Below are 20,809 nucleotides of genomic sequence, written 5' to 3' on the forward strand. Positions count from 1 at the left end.
GTTACAGAGTACAATATTAAAGAGTCTAAAAACGCAGCTATCTCGGCATTAAAAGCGGGACAGCATCTGCTGCTGACGCCGAAGCTAACATGCTAGCATCACACAGCTGTCAGCTGACAGGCTGCTACTTGGTTCTCCGCCGTCAGCAGGAATGCGGTGGAGCCACAGGCGGAGGAGGCAACACCGCCCCCTACCGTTCAAAACACGCGGCGACAGCGGCATGTACGCGTAAAATACCAGCTAATCCTCAGCTACGGTCACTGCAAACCTGCATATTATGATATGAGGCCGTGTAACAGCTCGAAGATTTATTGGACTGATTTATTTAAACCAATAGTAGAATAACTCTCCACAAATGAAAACACTTTACACAGATTTAGTATAAATACTAGAGTCTTTATTTAGATATTGTACATATTTGAAACATATTTACATAAATTAGACCTGCATTGTTATACTGTAGACACACACACTCACACCGCTTACTGGAAGGAGGACAATCATACCATTCAGACAGCAGAAGCACCTTTAAGAACAGCTTTACAGGACAGAAGGATGGGGCAGACCTCATTTGTGTCCAACACCGGGCAACAAGACGAGCTTGCAGTGACAGGGAAGGCCTCTGGATTACAGGTCTTGTTAAGGCTGAAACTGTGCCCTCGCTCACAGCACCGTTACCCATCTTTCTTCTGCATATTCTAGGGTACGTTTCCATTTTAAAAATACATGACGGCCTTGGTGTAAATGCAAGCCAAGAACATTTTACATAAACCATTCAAAAGGAAAAAACAGACTACAACCATGTGAAATGCTGCCAGATGCCATTTAAATTAACTGTAGCCATTATGTGTGAGGCAATAAAACAGACATGAAACAGCAGTCATTCGTCATACGACTGCTCCCTCACGTATATGAATTTCTTGCAGAATCATGCTTTCTACTGCGAGACATGTGCAGGGACCAGTAGATTCAAATGTATAGTTTAACCATGACTATAAAAACAAAAACACAGTGACAATATTGGTCTCCACAAACACAATGTCATCTTTACAGAGCAGTGCCTCAATCATGTATTCATATATGGCTTTCCATCTTTGGTTTTACAAACCTTTGTCATACTGTGTACCTGGTACCCAGTCACCTACTGTAGAACGTAAACCAACAGTGTGACAACAGACATAGGCAAGACATTTAAGAAGCTCTCATCTCTGATCATTTCCATCCTGTCACACAAGCTCCAGAGCACAAAGAATGAACAGTATTGCTGTAAGATGTTTCCAACAACAAGAAAATTAGTCTTTGGTGCATCTGCTTTTGAACTGTAAAGACACTGTCTGAACAATGCGTGTGACCTGTAGTGTCCCTACACACAATCACTAGAAGAACAGTATTATCAGTGTCTCTGATTGATGTAAATTTGATGGAGTTCAGCACACACACGCACAAACACACACACACAAAACAATCGTGTTCATATAATTCATGTCGAGTCATACAGTATGTAGAAATCTGAATTACAAAGATAAACAGCAGCAAACAATGGGAAGTAAGGAGGTAAAAACAAATAAAAGACACTTACACACTCATTTCCACACCACAAATCCTTCCTGTTAAGATATCTGGTCTTCGCCATCTGTCCCACATATTACAGGTCAGCACACACTGAAAACTGAATGTTTAAAAAGAATCACATACTCCCACGCCTGACCTATGAATGTGATTGTAAGCTCTCCCAGTTGCTAGCTTCAGCTTTATGAAATAACATGAGAATAATATTAAACGCGACACACGCTCCTGACCACACATTTTGATCGTCCTTCTCACAAGTCCGTCGCAGCAAAGATCCTCCTGGTGGAAGTGTGGGATCGATAAAGCTCACTTCAAGATTAACATCTATACATCAAAATTAAAATATTTATGAATACGTGTACATCGTTCACAACAATAACAAAATAGCTCTGTTTAAACAACCCTAAAAACAAAATATTTACAACTTATCAGGATGTGCGCACAGACAGATCCCAAGCCGAGAGGCAAAACCTGGCTCACGCTCACACGCAAGCGCCAACGTGCTGCTGTTTGTCTACATTTACTCTTAAGGAAGCAAATGAGCTAGTTACAGCTTGTCCATCGTCTGCTTTCCCAAACCCCAGTGCTTCCAGTGACACCTGCTCATTCCCAGCATCAGCTTCCTCAGCCCAACTATATGCTTTGTTCAGACACATTTACTGCTGTAATAAGCAACCCAAAGCCATGGCTTATTCCTTTTATAAATTCACTGTTTATGAACACAGACGAGCAGATTTTAAAGCCCTCAGTTACGCCCTCAGTTACACACAATTGTCCTCAAGCCACACAGCCAGACATGGGAGACTGAGAAAAACCCACAATTTATTGTACTCTGTTTTTTCTGCATCATGATCAACACGAAAGTGTCTTAGCTGCCTGTGTTCCCCTCGACCAGTTCAAGCACCAAAACAAAACAGAGGAAAAAAATTAAAACCTCAGCCCTGCAGTGAGGAGTGTGTGGTGTTGGTGGGCCTCCCGGTCAGGCCACACGACGCAGTGCATTTTGGAAGGGCTGCAGATAGAAGTCTCTGGTAGATGTAAAGGAGGAAGAAGAAGCCCCAAGAAAAAAAACATACATACACACTTGCACACACTCACACACTTTTAGTCTGTATATTCAGCCACAATTGACAGGAGAACCGTGATGTCGTCTGGCTTCCCTCCTGCAAAAAACAGAAAAGGGGAGACATGAGAAATACAGTTCATGGAAAGGACAGATGAAAACCATTTTTCATGTTTTTTGCCATGTAGCATGTCGATATAAACACATCCCTTTAAACAAAGGCCAATAGCATTTGTGTTGTGTCCATATTAACTGTTTAAACTGCATTAATGCAGCATTTCACACTTACCCCGTACATTCAGCCCATTGTCACAGGCAAACTGTGCAAAAGGAGACATATAGTTGGGGTCATACGCAAGATCATGAGCTTGTTTTGCAATGCTCTGTGCAGTCTGCATGATGCTCTCATAGTTGGTAGTCTGAAATGAGCAGAAATAAAAAAAATGCATTAAACATAGAAAGAGACTACACTGTAACAGTGGTTCGGTGTAAACTGAGGAACAGGCCGGTCTCCAGAAGTCACACCTTGAGTTTTTTGAGCTCCTGAAGAATCATGTAGTCTGGCATGTTGTCAAAAAGGCCATCAGTAGCCGTCAGGATGATGTCTCCGAGCTGCACATCGAAGGAGGAGCTGTCAGCTGCTTCAGGACTGGATGAAAGCAGGTTGGAAAATGAAATCAGTTAGACACAACAGCAGAAAGCAGCAAGTGAGAAGCTGTCAAGGCTCTGTAATGTGGTAATAATACTTTCAGAAGCCACTCAGTAGACACAGCGTAGGTGTTTAATCTCGCAGCCGTATCAGACGTTGACTTCCCGCGTGTCCTTGCCAGACTCAGAGAGGCCCTGCTGTTTCCTGGCATCGTATCGAAGACTCAAGTTTTATGCCTTTAACATTTTGTCCCTGCAACATCTCGAGGGATTTTATTTTTAAAAGGTGACAGCTCCAGAGCCATGAATGCACCTTAAGTGAAGCCATTCATTTGAACGAGCAAATCTTTACTTTATGTTTACTTTAAACCACAAAAACAAGGTTTAAGAAAAAAAGGTGGAAAACAAATCCTTGACATTGAGCCAAATGGATTACAAAACCTTTATCCCTAGTTAATCAGGCTGCCATTGTCAGAATAACAGTGACACCTGTCCGGGTACTTGATCAGGCCTACTTATATACACACGCAGCATGTTTCCTGTTCTTACAATATTAAGGGATTAGGACACCATTGGTATTATACCGATTACGGCATTTGCACCAATAAATTTGACTATACAGAGTGACTGATGAGCTGAACCCAGCTTGTCAGACAACTGGTGACAGTTCTTTGGACTTAATGACTTATCAAATACTCATTATGAGCAGTAAAAAGCATTAAATAACATGAGAGGACAACCCTACTACAGAGAATAGTCATTAACCCAAACAGACTCTCTTCGTGTCCGCTGAGTTGTAAAAGACTGCATGGAGCTATTCAGAGCCACAGAATCACATTACTTGGTGCAGGAGAACATCAGCTGAAAAGGTTGCACATACAGTCCCTGGATCCTTTACATTCCATAAGTGTGTATATTAATGAACAAAATGTACAAGTAGCTTGTGATGATAAAAGATGACACCAACTTTACCATTAAAAACCAACAACAACAAAGCTGAACAGGACATACATGAGGCATATTTTCTGTGTGCATGGCATAAGAAAACCACATTGTTGATGATCAAAGAGGTTATAATGACTATGTAGTGTTGAGGTTGAACTAGAAAACCTGTCATTCTGTTTTTTCTACTGACCTGTCACTGAGCACCACCCCCTCGGCTCCCGGAGGAGCAATAGACAGCTGGAAGGGCGTGTTAAAATAGTGCTGTTGCTCGTCCGAGCGATGAACAACCTCTCCTCTCCGAACCACTAGAAATCCTGAGTCCCCGAGGTTACATGTGTGTAGCCTGTGGCCCTGTCGATCCAGAACCACAATACAGGCTGTACTGCTACCTGCACACACAGGGGTAAAACAGTATGAGTCACGAGAGGATACAGAGTGGATACACCAGAGAAACTGGTGTAAATGTCAAGATCCTGCACTGAACAGGAAGTATTTACAATTGAACCATTTGAACAAACAGAGATGAAGCATGTATAATATCTATACTGGTTTTAAGTCACAGAAACTTTGTCTGTTCTCTTAAACTCTGTTTAACCACCCTCATCGTTATGGTATGAGGTAAAAAGTTCAGCGCATGTAAAACCAAAACTGTCCAGGCCCCACACGGAGTCTCAACTTACATAACACAGAACAGGAGACGAGGCACAAAAAGACCTGATGAAGTGGTTTAGTTGCTGCAGATTTAAAGCAATGATAACATGTTAAAACTACACAAATAAAATACACTTTGATGGAACTGGGGTCTTGACAAAAAGAAATGCTTCTGACTTTCCATAACGTTCATCCGTCTCTCAAAGCAAGGCCACTACTCACAATCTGACTCATCCTGCAGCTATGTTATTTATTCCAGCCGAGTACAGCTATTCACATAGGACGCATGACTCACAGCAGCGCAGAATGCGCGCGCCAGTGTGTTGTGGTTCGTCTCAGCATACCCACCCAGAAGGGGCACTTTGTTCTGCAGCAGCTCGTAGTAGCCCGAGGTCAAGATACCCACTGGATTGCTGGGAGTGAAGCGGCCCTCCTTCACCAGTCGCTCACACGTTTTCATCAGGGTAGCGGAGAACTGCGACGGGTCGACGCCATAGTCGCGCCAACCACCTACACCATCTGCTACACCTGAAGGATGAGATTGGAATTATTACGTTGACATCCAAGTTTCACCCAAAACTATGTAGATGCATGAAGTGTGTGTATGTAAAATGAAACAGCGAAACAACATTTAATAAATGCACAACTGAATTCCAAAAAAATCAACCTTTGGGTCATTCCTCAAAAGCGTCCGACCTGCAAGTTACTTATTACCACGTCTGGTTTTCATCTTATGTCAATTCTACACTGAGAATACACCAACTCCCTGCTCTACCCATTCCCAAACAGCAGCTGTGGGGAATGACACTAATGTTTCTTATAAGATTATTCAAATACCAGAGTGGATTGAGGAAAAACAGACCCAATACTAAGATATTAAATCAGAATGCACCAGGATTAGTGTGGATTAGTTTATTGCATATTCCCTCTTGTGAGTGCAAAAACAAGAGCGCAATTAAAATGCACCCAAGCAAGAAGAAGATTGTTTTTTTATTAAGATAAATCAGGACTTGTGAAAATGTCAGGGAAAGGTCATTGACATTTCCTTGAACGGACAAAAGAATCATAATAGGCAAAAACTGATAAGACACGTGAGAGAATCACAGAGCAACAGTGGTGCTTTCTTGCTGCTGTAGATGAACGGACTTCTAATTTTGAAAGTGAAAATGACGCGGTAATGTGGTGATTCCCAGAAACCTCCGCCGTGGAGAAGCATCGGCGTCCAGGTGACAGTGATACGAGTGTCCCTGGGTGGAAGGTCACGCATGCCCCGCTGCCCAGGCGTCTGTGCTTCAGCCATGTGCGGCACATAAAGCCACGAGGAGACCTGGTTCCCCGGATTCCGCTATAATTAGTTCGCCATCAAACCAAACATTCACCAATGGCAATGACTTAGACTGCAAAACACAGTGGACGTGCCGCGCGAGCGTCACGCTGTCGAGTGTTTTGCCGTGTTAACCCTTTGACGACAGGGCAGCGAGGACAAAGCAATCACGCTGTGCTAAGCTAGCAGGCTAACGGTAATGCTAGCAATATGGCTGCCTCCACACTCAACCATTCTGACCTTTGCAAGACATTGTCGTGTTCCGTCTGAGCTCTTTTAAATTAGGCTTTTTAGTCATGTACACCTTTATTTAAGCATTTGTATGCAGCATTATCCAAATAGTTTATTATTGTGTGTTTCCGGCGTATAGTCTTCACTCGGAGCGTATCTAGGTGAAAGGTCATTGGAGTTTTACAGTAAAATCTACCGCTAATTGCCGCTAATTGTAAACATTCTCATCTTTTATCTCTAAAATGACGTAACTACAGGTGAAATGTAGGTAATAACCAATAAACAAGCATCGGGAGCCTTCACGCTAAGCGAACCCTGCTAACGTTAGCCTGCAGGGAGTTAAAGTTGTGCCTCCGTTTTGGAGTGGGTGGGGGCTCGTGTGTTTGTATCCGAGGGGGTCGGTACACGTGTACGTGGACTCGCTGAAGGTCACCGGAGCACGGGCGTTGATCGACACGCATCTGAACGGTTGTTTGCTCACCCAGGACGTCGGCGGACCTGTGCCGCGCGATGAAGCAGGCATCATCCCCGTAGCACATCCCCTTCTTCAGGATCCCCTTCCTAAAGTCTTTACCGAAGCCATAGCTGGCGGTGATGAGGCTGTAGTCCCGGCTGTCCGTCTGAGAGAGTCCGCCCAGGACAGCCCTGGCTACCAGTCTGCCATACGACAACACGGATAACATCCCGGGCAAGCAGCAGCCCCGTCCGGTGCTCCGGTGCGAGCCTGCAGACGCGATCCCCCCCTGTCCACCTGGCTCGGTCGCCCGCCTCCCTCCGAGGCTGCTCTGCTTCTTCAGATAAAGCCGCTGGTTTCGGGTCTTTATCGGCCCATGCGCCCGCGAATGGCAGCTCTTTCGCGAACCAGTCCACGCCGGTGCGCTAACCCCGCATAAAAACGCCACCGCCCGCGCCGCCGTTTAGGTAAGTGTGCGGTTCGCAAGCGCAGTTCCTCCGCCGGGCTCCCTCCTTCCAGACATGTTTCCACCGTTTACCGGACGGAGAGCGGAGAGTACATACGGGTACGTTCCGCCCCTTTACAACATTGACGTCATTCAACGGCAGAGCCGCGCGCAGCCTGGACCCGTAGCAGACGGCTCAGTGAACCGCTGTGCGCTTGTTCTGAGTAGCGGAACGTAACGGACGGGTCGAACCGGGATCTCGTTGTTGTTCTTTTGCATATGAGCTCTCATCTCATCAGCTCCTGTTGATTCCAATAAAAGCTTTACACCACCAGTCTGTGGCTCAACATTTTTTATTATTAAGTTGATCAAATAAATGTTATTTATTAGTAAACCTAATTCCTAAAACAATTAAAATAAAAGTGACGTCACTCTTGTTTGACATATTCACGGTTTAGATATTTTTATTTATATTATATTATTATTTATATTTGAAGCATTCTTAGCAAACATATCTGATCAAAACATACAACAAATTGCCAAATGAAAACAAAAAATATTTAAAAAAATACTGGGTTTCTCTACGAGTCTATGATAACAGCACGAACAGCCTAAACACAACTGATGCAAAGTGGAATTTGCTGTATTTACCTGGATGATACGAGGATTTATGACTCTGGGAACCGAGGGTATTGCTAAATATTTCACGTGCGTAGGGATATAGAAATTGCAGAAACAAGTTGTCTTTATGACGTGCACTGCAGGGCGGTAACATTATGTGCCCCCACCCAGCTATTCCATAAGAACTATATGGTGCTGTCGGCGCATCAAATCGAGCGCACTTCCTCTAGACGAAACCACTCTGAGCCAGGCCGTGAAAGAGGGCTCGCAGAAGGACGGAGAACAACAACCTTTTATTTCTGAATTACCGTCGAAACACAACAAATCTTCACTTAACGGTAAGACGCCAATTCGCTTATGTTTAATGGAGGCTATAAATAAGTCTTTGTGGACTGGCTCGACGAGAAAGGAAATCAACACACATTGTCGTAATAACGTTATTATAGCGCTAATGTTTACCTAAGCGAATGTGCTGGATAATGATGATGTGATGCTAGTGTTTTGAAAATAAAATGTTTTTATAAGTAAAAATGTAATAAGAATAGAAAGGAGACGGGGAATAATAACGGGGGCGCCTCACTCTAATGTTCTGCGGGGCTGCATTGGGTGGCAGTGCCGGAGCTTTACAGTACATACCGGGTACAGGGCTGTTTGGTTTGTTAATGAGGTTTACATTGCTTTTTGTTCTGTTTTCAGGTCCACGATGGGGAGGTTTTGTCCTAAGGTGTTTGTGTTCCTACTGGTTATGCTGCTACTGAGCTCTGAATTGTCATGGGCTAAAAGAGGCAGCAGTAGCAGCAGCAGCAGCAAGAGAACATCTAGCAGCAAGGGCACACAGTCAAAGCCGTCCAGCTCCCAACCAGCAAACTACCCTCGGCAGCCACAGAGTCCTAATCGAAACCCCAATCCGTATCCTGCTGGTGGGAGTTATCCATATCCCAAACAAAACAAGCCAAGTAACCCAGGAGTTGGAAGTAACCCTAACCAGTATCCTGGTAGAGTCAACCAGAACCCTGCTGGTGGAGGATATCCTAACCAGCATTCACCTGCTGGAGGCAACCCAGCTGCAGGCGGTTATCCTAACCAGAACCCAGGAAGGAATTATCCCAATCAAAATCCAGCTGCAGGCGGCTACCCAGCTGCTGGAGGCAACCCAGCTGCTGGAGGCTACCCAGCTGCAGGCGGTTATCCTAACCAGAACCCAGGAAGGAATTATCCCAATCAAAATCCAGCTGCAGGCGGCTACCCAGCTGCAGGCGGATACCCAGCTGCAGGAGGCTACCCAGCTGCTGGAGGCAACCCAGCTGCTGGAGGCTACCCAGCTGCAGGCGGTTATCCTAACCAGAACCCAGGAAGGAATTATCCCAATCAAAATCCAGCTGCAGGCGGCTACCCAGCTGCAGGCGGCTACCCAGCTGCTGGAGGCAACCCAGCTGCTGGAGGCTACCCAGCTGCTGGAGGTTATCCGAACCAGTACCCAGGGAGGAATTATCCCAATCAATATCCAGCTGCAGGAGGCTACCCAGCTGCAGGAGGCTACCCAGCTGCAGGAGGTTACCCAGCTGCTGGAGGTTATCCAAACCAAAGGGGAGGGTACCCTTACCAGTATCCACAAGCAGGTGGTTATCCAGCCAGAGGGGGAAATACCGGACAGGGCTGGGGTGCACCTGGCGCATATCCAGGGGCTTACCCTGGTGGAGGGGTTGGCCATTACCCCAACTGGAACCCAAATAATAAGATCCTCAGTCCTCGCTACGGTGGCGGAGGAGCGTATGGATATGGTGGTTATGGGATGGGGGGTTCTCCATTCTCTCGTTCTGTACAGAGTATGGGATACCAGCCTAAATCCTCAGGCTTTGCCAAGAAAGCCATGATGGCAGCAGGTGTCGGTGCTGTGGCCGGAATGGCCGTTGGATACGGACTTGGGCGCTTCCCTCGCCCGCATTTCAATTTCCACAACCCTCAAGAAGAGTATTACTACAACAACTACATGTATCGACGTTATGGCTCTCGCTCCACAGATGAAAAAGACTATGGCCGTGATTACGTTTACAAGCCTCCACCAAGGGCGGAGACGTATGAGGCCTTCATGGCTCGCTGTATGAATTCGACTGACCTGAAGGACAACAACAGCAGCTCCAGCACCCCCACGACCGGAGGGGAAGAGGAGGATGATGACACCGTCAGCATTGAGGAGATCGGATACCCAGCACTGATTGATCAAGTGAAGAGCCGCCGCTGCGTCGAAAAGTACATGATCTACTCTGAGAGTTTTCTGCAGGAACGCAAAGCAGAGCCCCAGATCAACCACCCCAACCACAGCAGCTCCCTGAGCTCCGGTGTGATTCAGTTCTTCATGTCCTCCTTCATGCTGTTGTTCAGCATCTTCTTGCTCCAATAAGAACACGTAATCTTCCCTTCATCCTGGCCCAAATGGGTTTCTAACCTGCTCCTTCATCTAACCTGCATGTTCACATCCAGTACTGCCAAAGTGCACTATGTATCCCAATGCAGCTAAGTACTAATAAGTTGTGATCAGAGAAAAGCTCTGAAATCTGTCACTCGATTAGTCCTGAGAGCATTTTGTGCTCAGGAGACGATGCCACTCTGACGCGCTCCGGGCAAAGTGAAACCCCCACATTCTTAGCAGGATTTAATGACAGTGGGAAATGTTGCAGGCCATCTGTCCCCGAAGTGAGGAACCCTCAATAAACAGATTAACACGAGTGCGACTATAAACGTCCTCCCTCTAACGATGGGTTTGCTTCATGGAGGTACGCGCCTCCCACACTAGGTGTTTCCCCTCAGCGCCCTGTAAAAACGCATTGCATGTAATAACTGCTGGTATAAAGACTCCAACAGTTATCGTGTGGCTTTTGATGTGCAGCCCTCCTGCTGTGTCTTGCCTGATGTTGATACTGACCTGCTGACCACTACAGAGTCATTTTAGTTCTCGATAAATGAACTTCATAACAATCCAAGAGTTTAAATCTACTGCTGTACAGTTCTGTATATTTCTTCATGTCCAGTGTCACATGGGATTAACAGTGGGACTGGAAGCTTTGGCACTGGCTCAAAGTTGCTGGGAAACAGTGGAGGCCTTATTCCGAGTGTTACATTGTGCATGAACAGTTAGATCGTTTAATGAAACAGCTTTGGTCAAAAGCTCCTGGTGCCAGACAGATTTACTGTACGTTTAAGATGAACCTCCCAGGCTTTCCAGGCTTGAGCTGGATACTACGCTACTCATCTTGGTGTAAATACAAATTCTCCACACAGTCATGATGTGTCTCTGCTGTAACAAACGTCTGTCGTGCTTTTGGGACAGTATTCTTGTTTTGACCACGCTTATTTTACTATTCCAACTTATGACTTATTTTCCAAAATTATTTTGAAGAAGCACTTTGTCAGTAAAACATACAAGCTTGCAAAGGATTTACACACAAAATTTATGATTGGGTACATTGTATGTAGCTCCTATCTAGTCTGTCTTGACATTTCTTCATGATTTTTCTCAAATTTAAATAATTTAATATTCCACCCAGGACTGTTCATGGGCTACGTCAGGTGAAAAGTGTTTATATGATCTAGACTGTAGAATATCTGTAAAGTGCACTTACTTCATTTCAGGACTGGATATTCTGTAACTGTGACATTTAGTTAAATGCATTAATCTTCTACTTCTGACTCTGACTTCCAATTGTACCACTTTCAGTTACTCTATATTATGTTTATAGTGGTGTAAAATGACTTGTCATGGATAGTTACGTGTGTTCATGTCTTAAATAAAATAAGTAAATGAAATATGTTTCTCTGTCTAAATTATATAGGGTTAAAAATACTTAATTCTTGATACATAATAATTGCAAATGGAAAAAGTACGGTAAACTGCACTGATAAGACAGTTAATCAGTTGCTAATAGCAGCAATCACACGTTTGTTTTTTGTCTTCTTCAGGGTATTATGGTATGACCCTGATTAAAGTTTATTGAATAAATACCCTTTATCACACTGAACAATACAGGACAGATAATTTGCTGAAATGAGCTTTTATTTGATTTCTTGATGTGTTCCAGTGAGCAGACGTTGGATTAAATAACTCTTATCCAGGTTGCTATAAGAAAAGCCACATGTCCAAAAGTGAGGAAGATGTTAGTTGTGGGAGGAGCAGGACCAGCCGCTTTAACAAAGCCTCTCCACAGAGACCGGTGGGGATTTCCTTGGCTGTCATTGTAGTAACGCCATTGATCTTTCTCCGTGGATGCAGCCTTGTGGTCGTGGTGATTCTTGGGTCCATGCTTGGGTCTGCCAAAGAGCCCCAGCCCGTACCCGGTGCCCCCCAGGGCCCCGGCTGCTGCCGCTCCTGCCCACTTCAGGCCCTGCTTGGTGAGACCCTGGCTCTGGGAGGGAGGCGCTTTGTTGCTGTCACCTTTTCCTCGACCCCTGAAGCCGAAGCCTCGCTTAGCGGACGCGTAGCGCGTGCCGGGGCCCAGTGCCGCCATGAGCACCAGGCAAACACACAGTGAGAGCAGCTTGTTGTGGACCGCCATGGTTGAAGGTCTTTACCCTGCAGAAACACATCTGTTCCCTTTACTGCTATACTACCACCCTATCAGTGAGTTTCTATAGTAGTAAATTCTTCTCTAAAATTATAGTAGAATAAAACATTTTCTAATGAAATGCATTTCAAATAAATGAATGAATGTAGTTGCTTTACCCCGTTCCTTTTGTTTTCAGGCAGTTTGTGTGTCTGTTGTCTGTGTCTGTCATTCAGACTGACGTTAGCTTTTGATTTAGTGCACTGCGCATTCAGCCGCAGCACAACGGACATCTAGAATGATCCATATGCTCTGTCAACACCGGGATTAGCTGGGCATTATGCATAGGAAGCTTGTTGCTGCTGCTTTTTATTAGATTTCAGCAACAGCTCTCCAGTTTTTAAGAACAAATGTTGTTATATAGAAAATAGATGCATAATATAAACAACATATTGTGGGAAATACACTTGGATTAAAATGCTTTATCAAGTTTAGATCCACAGATGAAACGTGATGATTAAAAAAAGGCAGGGTCCCTATGACCCTGCAGGTAATCATATAAAAAGACAAAGATGATGATGATGGTTCGTTTACCTTTGTGACTGATGCTGGTGCGGCAGATCCTTTTCACGTTACACCAGTGCAGCATGTTGGTTGTCAGTGTCACCTTCACACATCACATTCACTCAACACGGCCTTTCCCACCTCCCCAAAAACAAACCCTGCTCTTCTATTGGTTGCTATGGAGTCGGTGATGCAGCGCAGGTTCAGTGAGTTTTGCTGATGGTGGAATTTCACACTTGTGTCACATCACAGTATAGTTTCTCCCATTATTCAACAAATGCACAAACAAACACATCTCAGTTTAAACAGACTTTTTCATCTCTACAGCTATTACTGGCTCACTATACTCTTTAACACCTTACAGGTTTGTACTGTATCCATGTTTTTAGATTTTAGCACATTATTATTTCAGACCCACTTTTCTTCTGTGAAGAAAATTACAACACAGTCAAGAAATATTCTATAGAGTTGTTCAACACTTTATTTTTTTAGGCTTCAACACGATAATGACTGGACACCAACATTACACAAAAACCCTCGCAAACCTACTGATTAACGCCTCAGGTTTAAAGGGGTCAACAATAAAAGAACTTGTTTGTGCTAGGAGTGGTTAGCATCACATGCTTTTAGACTCATGCTCATCTGACTGTGATGACAAAGTTTCACATTTACTTCTTGTGCAAAAACAAAATAAAAACTTTGTCATGCAAAGAAACATTTCTCCTTGTGCTGTGATGAAATCTTTCTTTATCAGGATAATTGTTCAGGATGTTATTTTCGGCCCAAGCTCTCGCAGATGCAACCGTGCAGCATTACTGAGCCACGCTCCGTTAAAGAACTAGATGACGTTTTCAAAGAGCTGCATGGAAGCCATTATATTCTCATCCTGTTGAGATAAGGAGCATAGTTATAAGGTGCCAAAAAAGCAACATACTTCAGACAATAAGCACAAGTTTACCTTTTGGCAGGTTTCTATAAATTCATCTAACGTCACCACACCATCTCTGTTACGATCCATCTTCTAGAAAATATCAAACAGGAACGAGACTCAGACCAAAGTCCCATTTGCCAGCACTTGTTGGCATTAAGGCTGCTCACATTGATATGAAGATGCTGAAGATTACACAGAAACGCTGGACGTTTACATTTAGTACCTGGAAGAATTTCTCCACATGCTCAAAGGGGGAGTCGTCTCGTACACTGGGTAAAGTATACCTGCCCATCATGTCATAAATGGACGTCATTATTGCCAACATTTCCTGCAGGGAAATAAATAAATAAATACCTCACTCGTCCAAATCATGGGTAAAAGTCAGTCTGGCATCTGTATTCTCATGTTGCCTGTACCTCTTTTGTAATATAGCCGTCCTTGTTGATATCGTACAGGTTAAAGGCCCATCGGAGCTTCTCTGTAACGGAGCCTCTAAGCAGCACTGATAACCCTAAAACAAAGTCCTGCAAAAACGCCGGATTCGACTTAAAAGTGAAACTCAAACTGTGGAATTCAGACACAGATGCAAGAAGACTTACCTCGAAGCGAATGGAGCCGTTTCTGTCCATGTCAAACGCATTGAAAAGGAAGTGAGCATAGGTGGTCGCATCTAAGAACAAACAGAGTGTTAGAGAGAGCGTTGACTTACTGCATGTGAGCATAACAGCTCTGTGAAATCAAGTCTACAATTAGAAGATGCAAATGGATGAAAATGTCAAGAAACCAGAGTCACTCCACGTCTTTACAGACTTTACGGACGATACTGCACCTCCTTGAGGGAAGAACTGTGAGTAAATGGTTTTGAACGTTTCTTCATCCACGAGTCCACTGGGACATTCCTATCAAAGTTAAGAAACAGTTCATTAACAAATCGGTGCATCTAATTCAATGACAGTGTTTCTGTGTGGCTTAATCTCCTAACTGTTTGTCATTATAAACCCTGTAAATCAAGTTGACCTCTACATAGAATCTTCCTCCTCAATTTGGCGACTGGTTTCATACATTTTTGAAGCCTCTGTAAAGTGACTGGAGCTCCTTCCTGGTGAACTGGGTCTGGGCTTGGAGCTGGTCGAGCCCCTCGGGCTGGTGGCGCACCATGGAGAGCTCCAGGTCGCTGTCGCTGCTGTCTGTCAGATGGGAAAACAGAGAGATCGGGGCGGGTGGGGATAAAGAGGGATGGGAAGAAATAGTGGTGAGACGAGAAAGAAAAAAGCGGAGGGGTGGCGAGGAGCTGAAGATGCCAGAAGAACCAAACAAACGAGAAGCAAGGAAAAACTTCACAACACAAAATGCTCACCATCTTAAATCAAATATAAATAAAAAACAGGAAGATATTGAAGGGAAGATGAGGATGAAGGAAGGAATGGAGTGGGAGACAAGCAGGCGTAAGAAGAATGTATTTAACTGTGTGAAAAGAAAAGATGAGACAGAGAGTTCGCTGTTATATAAATTGATTTTAGACACAGCATTTGAGTTTGAGTCATAGTTATTGTCTCATTCAGACAAAGGAACTGAGCCGAAGGTTCAGTCCATTCGCCAAAATGAAAGTCAGACAATGAAAAGTCCAACTAACTAATTAATTAAACGTCCCCAGAACAAATAAATGAAAGCTGAAAAACTCCACAGCCGGTTCCCGTTTCTGGACTCTGTGTCTTACCTTCCAGTGACATGGGCTCCCAGATGCCAAACTGCTTGAGCACGACTATAAACAGCCCAATGACAACAACGATGGCAAACACTTCCATGCCCTCGATGTCCATCGCTGCGGGGCCTTGGATACGTGCGGAAGTCCTGCAGGAAAAGGCGCCCGTCCGACGTGTAGCTAAGGGCTACGGCCATCACCTGCTGCCACTCATCTCCTCCCTCCGGCTACCTCATCATCATCATCATCATCATCATCAGGGGTTTTTGCACAGGCATCAGCAAATGCGTGCGCTCCGAGCAAAGCCCCGGCTCGTTCCCACCAGAAAGCTGCTGCACTGACTCTAAGTAACCGCGTCCCGACTCCATTATCGGCTCCTGCAAAGGATCTCCAGACTTTTACTTTTGCAAAAGGCTCCAAAGCCACCTCCGCCGGCCAACGCTCCTCCTCTGATTCCTCTCTGCCGCATGTCGTGTCCTGGATGTTTCGTTGTGGACTCCGACCGCACTCAGCCCATCTCGCCTCACCCGGTCCTGGGCTCTGTGTGTTTGAGGTCGGTGAGGTGGGGGCTGATACTGAAGGAATTTTCTTTACTAATAGTCCCCGACTGACACTCTGAGCCGTCTGTATTTGCTCAGTCATTTCAAGGATGCAAAGCTGTAAAACCAAGCATTGATCCACATCCGCTGATGGCTGGAACACCAGCAGCACTTAGAGTAAAGTAACCTGCCCTGCCCTGTGCGGCGCTGCTCCAGTCGACTGGGCTGTTCAGCCGTACAGACAATAACTTAGAGCAATGTGACTGTAAAACTACTTTGTTTATGACACTGTAGTTAAGAGTAGTGAAGTGGAGGATGAGCACATGTGTGATAGAACATACAGGAGAAGAGGTCAATGTCTAAAACAACACGGGTGAAAGCAAACTAGACCTGAACTGCTAAATTAGTGTGAGTAAGTTGTATTATTATAGTCTTAATATATTGTTGTAAGACAAATAGGAGTATATTTCACAACTGATGACGGTGCACACGCTAATGGAGTCTGTGTAAAAGGTGGGTGGAGGGCAAATCAATTGGCGAGAGGTGAAACATCGGTCTGAGACCGAGGAAGCGGAGAAGCATTTCAGTGGCTTCATGTTAGAAGCTCCTGATAGACTCGTCCCTAAAGGCTCGTACAGAACGTGTGCTATGGTGAGAACAACACACAAGTCTTTTTCTTGAATGAAAAATGAATTCCTTATTGACTTGAATTTCAATAAATTGGAGCCCGGAAGGTGTTTTTTTTTTTTTTACCTTAACTGTATTTTGTAAAGCTACCGAAAAGTCCGGAAAGAAGCAAAACAACATCATCATAGAATATTCAAAGAAAAAATAAACATTGGAGCATTGGAGTAGTTGAGAGCATCTGTGGAATTTTTCTGATGATTAATTTTGCCTCGCAGGACACGATCACTCCCATCACATACAAAATGCATGCGCTGGTGTGGGAACCTGCCCTAACAATAATGCAACATTCCACTGTTTAATGCGGCCTAAGTGCTGGTTCTTCTATTAAATACAGACGAGGGTGAGGTGACTTAAGCTCGAGGAGACGCAGACAGAGCATCGCCAGGCTTTAATGACTGCAGCGAGAGCAGCATTACCACTCAGAGCCAGAGTCCATCAATCAGAGCCATCCACCAACTTCTCATCACACGGTTAAACACCATTACTGCACCTTTGCTTTCACTAAGCGCTCTCAGAACACCTTTATTTATTTATTTCCTCAGGCATTTTTGTTTTTGGCAAAAGGCCTCGCGCAGTCGTTTGCATGGTCATGGCCGTTTGCAGTCGTGCTCCAACATGGAAATATGTCATCGCCATATTATTTATTATAAATGGAGAAATTCACGTATAATGAACATAGACAGTGAGCGTGTTGTTTACTGGACTTTTTCAAAAAAGATGTGATTTCACTGAGTTTAACCCAATCCTTTCTAAAATTACATTCAACAAATGCAGGAATGACATGTTCGGCTTCTTTGCTGTTGTGAGTGAGTTCCAGCTGACTGAGAGCGAGCACACATCGCCACCTAGTGTGGAGAGGCAGCGCTGATACATCGAGGGGCCACCAGACGACGGAGAGGACGAGATGAGAGGTTCATGAAAGCAGTCGGTTAAATGCACATGTGACTGTGAGGCTTCTGTTTGCAGCTGCAGAGGCTCTTTAGCACATTCGGCCCGTTCTCCACGCTGGAGCATTGCCACTGAAACCAGCAGGAAATGAGGCCACCAGTGACTAATCATAAAGGGTTCATGTCAGGATGGACATTAAAGTTGAAGATACTGTTTGCACCCTATTTTAAGCACGACGCGTGTGTCCATGCTCTGCAGATAATGGAAACGGGTGCACGAGCTCCGGGTCTGCAGAGCCTGTCTGCACAGAAGGGCACCGTCAATAATTTAGATAAAAGGGAAAAGTGGGGCATGTGAGGGCAGCCAGCGGAAGACACTGTGCTCCCGCTGTGTCTGGGAGGCGTGGACGCGCTCGCGGCCTCGTCCCCTCCCGTTCACTGTCTGAACCTGCTGACGCGGGCGTTTCTACCTGGCCCCTGCGGCGAGGTGCTGGCGATGATCCACTTGACGAGGCAGCACTTCATCAGGGATCTCCGCGACAGCCGGGGCCTCTGCCACTTGGAGCCCTCCGTCGCCCCCCCCGGGTTGGGGTCTTTGCCGTTGGCGTCGGGCAGCAGGCCGCCGTCCACCGCCTTCTCGTTTGCCTGAGAGGAGATGAGGGAAGTTCACGCACCAGGAGAAGCAGGGACCCGTGACAGTAAGTGGATGAAGACACTTCCTGCAACCTGGACGAACGGGTCGCTACCTGGATAGTGATACGCTGATGCTCTGAGGCTGCTCATTGGAATGGGATGCAAATGACTGAGTCAAAATGAAAACTATGTCACATGTAGTTTAGCACTGGACTCACTGGATCAGGGTTTTTATATAATATGGTTTTCTGGAAAAAGAGAGAAAGAATGAGCAAAGATCTAATCGGTCTGTAACCAGAGCTGAGGACGGGGACACATAAGATCTTGTGTCCAGTTATTTTCAGCATCATGTCACATTTTCTCATCTGATATGATAATTGTGGAGGTTTTGGGGCTTTGTATGATTTAAATTCTACGTTCGATTTTTTAAATTAGAATTTTAAAATAGTAAACTTTAAAATATTTCTCCTTGTAGCATTAAGCGTTCCACAGTTTTCTTAAAGAGGTTTAAAGAGAAAAAAGGCAGAATTACCGCAAAGGAATTCACGGGCTGCTGTTTGAATATAAAATCATGCCACCGAGCATCAAAAATGCTGCTCAATAATTCACATTCCTTAAAACTGCATGAATAAAAGATCAGCGTTGGCTGCGATGGCGAGGTGAATGACGACCACGGTGAGAACACTAATAGCAGACGCACACACAGAAGCCACAAACAGCAGCGCTCATGTCAGACACACAATTACGCCTTTGAATAAACACACCAGAGGCGTGAACTGATATGAGAACCTGGAGGAGTCTGGACGTCCGAGGAGTCACAGTCTGTTTCTGAATGTGATGATCACAGTCACGACGAACGCTTGGGGCGACCGCCCTCCACTGACTGTCACATATGTTTAACACACTCAGTCCACAGTCAGACCACCCAATATGTGCCAAGCCCATTATTACCTTATCATTGACAATAACCCTTTACGGTCCTGATGCTGGCTTCCTGTTCACCTCCCACCACATGTGATGCTGCTGACCTGCTTTACGACCCACCTCCACTCGTTGGTTCATGCTTCATGGTGTGTTGCCTCAGGTTATTGGTCCAAAACAAGCGCATGGTGTCACTTTGCCCTGAGGTCAGTGCATCCTAATTGTTACTACAGTTTGAATTTAACCACAGGCAGTCAACAAACCTTTACACAACTAAGTGTTGTGTAAAATAAAATAAAATAAATTTGCCTGAATCGGATGTTACTGTAACTTTTTATAGTTTACGCAGTGTAAGTGGGGCGCAGTGGTTATAATAAGTTCACTACCACAGCTACAAGCACAGACAGCCGCGTTTCTGATCACTCGTAGTTCTTCACGTAGTAATAAACGTTTACTGTACCTGCATTACGTCCGCTTCACTGTTGACCTTTTAAAGGAAATTTCGCCGGAATCCTGCTCCAGTCGCGCTGCTCGACGACGCACGGGCACAGAGGGAGAACTGGCGTCCGCAAAGAGCAGCGGGAGCGGAGCTCACGCGGTCAGATGTGCGCGCGTGTTGCGCCTCGTCACATCTGCGCGTTGCCGCTCGGCCGAAGAGAAAAAAAAGCCAGAATGAATCGGAACCAGCAGCATCGTCAGCGTCGCTCTCAACAAGTGACGAGGAGGCAAACAATTCATAGAGGCGCACGAGCGGCGAGGTGCGCAAAGGCGCCTGCGCCGTGGCCGATACTAGAAATTCTCTGTGGAAATTAAAAAGATGCGGCTCAGATTTAATAACACCTGTAACAATAACACGATGTTATTATGTTGACAGTGAACTTTAATCAAGCTTCGTGGACAATGTGAGTCATTTTTGAGTCACTTAAAGAATGTACACACAGCAATAAGCCATAACTTATATTTTAAAACGTTATTACCTGTTTTTGCGTTTTGTTATTTAAAGATCATTTAGAGCACATCGTTGCTTGATTTGACTCACGTGCCCTGACACTAAATGGCATCAGGCTGCAGAAACGCAGTTCATCTGACTTTGAGTTTTGAAATTACAGCCCAGGCTGCGCTTGGGGCCGTGCACCTGTTTGTATCCATGGTTTCACATTAACTGGGAAGGTAAATGAATACGCGAGCAGGAAGCTGCGTCTCGCTCCTAAAAATATGCTCTGACATTGCGTCTGAACCTGCCAAAGTGCCTGTTCTCAAATTCAGTGGGAGTCACGAGACGGTGGGCGGTGGGGGAGGGGGGTTATTACAAATAGGCGACGCGATAAAATAAAGAAATAACAATTAGATGTTGAAGTTAAACGACTAAATGCTTTTTCAGTTGTTGGAGTCAATTAAGTCTCTTACTTTGACGTAATAAAAAATCAGTGTTGGGTTCAGTCCCTTTAGACATGAG

At 45.0% G+C, this 20,809-nt stretch overlaps 4 protein-coding genes across 6 annotated transcripts; 1 reads left to right on the forward strand and 3 right to left on the reverse strand.

Annotated features, from left to right (window-relative positions):
• Window positions 1-375: 375 nt before the first annotated feature.
• LOC114866831 (protein phosphatase PTC7 homolog) lies at window positions 376-7,486 on the reverse strand. Its single transcript, XM_029169037.3, has 6 exons — window positions 6,913-7,486; window positions 5,225-5,404; window positions 4,416-4,614; window positions 3,158-3,281; window positions 2,922-3,051; window positions 376-2,732 (listed from the first exon to the last, which is right to left on the reverse strand). The coding sequence occupies exons 1-6, from the start codon at window positions 7,112-7,114 to the stop codon at window positions 2,674-2,676; spliced, it is 894 nt and encodes a 297-aa protein (XP_029024870.1). The 5' UTR covers window positions 7,115-7,486; the 3' UTR covers window positions 376-2,673.
• Window positions 7,487-8,131: 645 nt separating this feature from the next.
• Window positions 8,132-11,755, forward strand: LOC114866795 (prisilkin-39-like). Its single transcript, XM_029168973.2, has 2 exons — window positions 8,132-8,289; window positions 8,648-11,755. Exon 2 carries the CDS (start codon window positions 8,655-8,657, stop codon window positions 10,350-10,352), a length of 1,698 nt encoding a protein of 565 aa, XP_029024806.1. The 5' UTR covers window positions 8,132-8,289; window positions 8,648-8,654; the 3' UTR covers window positions 10,353-11,755.
• Window positions 11,756-11,965: 210 nt separating this feature from the next.
• Window positions 11,966-13,348, reverse strand: sprn2 (shadow of prion protein 2). Its single transcript, XM_041073151.2, has 2 exons — window positions 13,084-13,348; window positions 11,966-12,518 (listed from the first exon to the last, which is right to left on the reverse strand). The coding sequence occupies exon 2, from the start codon at window positions 12,499-12,501 to the stop codon at window positions 12,043-12,045; it is 459 nt and encodes a 152-aa protein (XP_040929085.1). The 5' UTR covers window positions 12,502-12,518; window positions 13,084-13,348; the 3' UTR covers window positions 11,966-12,042.
• Window positions 13,349-13,509: 161 nt separating this feature from the next.
• Window positions 13,510-20,297, reverse strand: LOC114866833 (calsenilin-like). 3 transcript variants are annotated; one of them, XM_055513447.1, is made up of 9 exons: window positions 19,814-20,297; window positions 18,270-18,444; window positions 15,047-15,171; window positions 14,769-14,883; window positions 14,584-14,654; window positions 14,401-14,508; window positions 14,208-14,312; window positions 14,012-14,074; window positions 13,510-13,939 (listed from the first exon to the last, which is right to left on the reverse strand). In XM_055513447.1, exons 1-9 carry the CDS (start codon window positions 19,817-19,819, stop codon window positions 13,892-13,894), a joined length of 816 nt encoding a protein of 271 aa, XP_055369422.1. In that variant the 5' UTR covers window positions 19,820-20,297; the 3' UTR covers window positions 13,510-13,891. The 3 variants fall into 3 exon arrangements, with proteins under 3 accessions (XP_055369422.1, XP_029024876.1, XP_029024877.1); XM_029169043.3 differs by having other exon boundaries at window positions 14,814-14,883; window positions 19,814-20,179; XM_029169044.2 differs by lacking the exons at window positions 18,270-18,444; window positions 19,814-20,297 and adding an exon at window positions 15,702-18,261 and having other exon boundaries at window positions 14,814-14,883.
• Window positions 20,298-20,809: the final 512 nt, after the last annotated feature.

This window comes from Betta splendens, chromosome 12 (genome assembly GCF_900634795.4).
Source record: "Betta splendens chromosome 12, fBetSpl5.4, whole genome shotgun sequence".
Classification (NCBI taxonomy): Eukaryota; Metazoa; Chordata; class Actinopteri; order Anabantiformes; family Osphronemidae; genus Betta; species Betta splendens.

Bases quoted from the DNA above. Each gene is read 5' to 3' on its own strand.
- LOC114866795 (XM_029168973.2), top strand. From the start codon at position 8,655: ATGGGGAGGTTTTGTCCTAAGGTGTTTGTGTTCCTACTGGTTATGCTG.
- LOC114866831 (XM_029169037.3), bottom strand. From the start codon at position 7,114: ATGTTATCCGTGTTGTCGTATGGCAGACTGGTAGCCAGGGCTGTCCTG. The intron at 3,052-3,157 runs GTGTGACTTCTG...TGCTCATTTCAG, and splicing joins AGGAGCTCAAAAAACTCAAG to ACTACCAACTATGAGAGCAT. The intron at 2,733-2,921 runs GTAAGTGTGAAA...TGTTTTTTGCAG, and splicing joins CAATGGGCTGAATGTACGGG to GAGGGAAGCCAGACGACATC.
- LOC114866833 (XM_055513447.1), bottom strand. The intron at 15,172-18,269 runs GTAGAAACGCCC...CCCATCTGACAG, and splicing joins CACCTCGCCGCAGGGGCCAG to ACAGCAGCGACAGCGACCTG. The intron at 14,075-14,207 runs GTACTAAATGTA...GATATTTTCTAG, and splicing joins ATGTGGAGAAATTCTTCCAG to AAGATGGATCGTAACAGAGA.
- sprn2 (XM_041073151.2), bottom strand. From the start codon at position 12,501: ATGGCGGTCCACAACAAGCTGCTCTCACTGTGTGTTTGCCTGGTGCTC.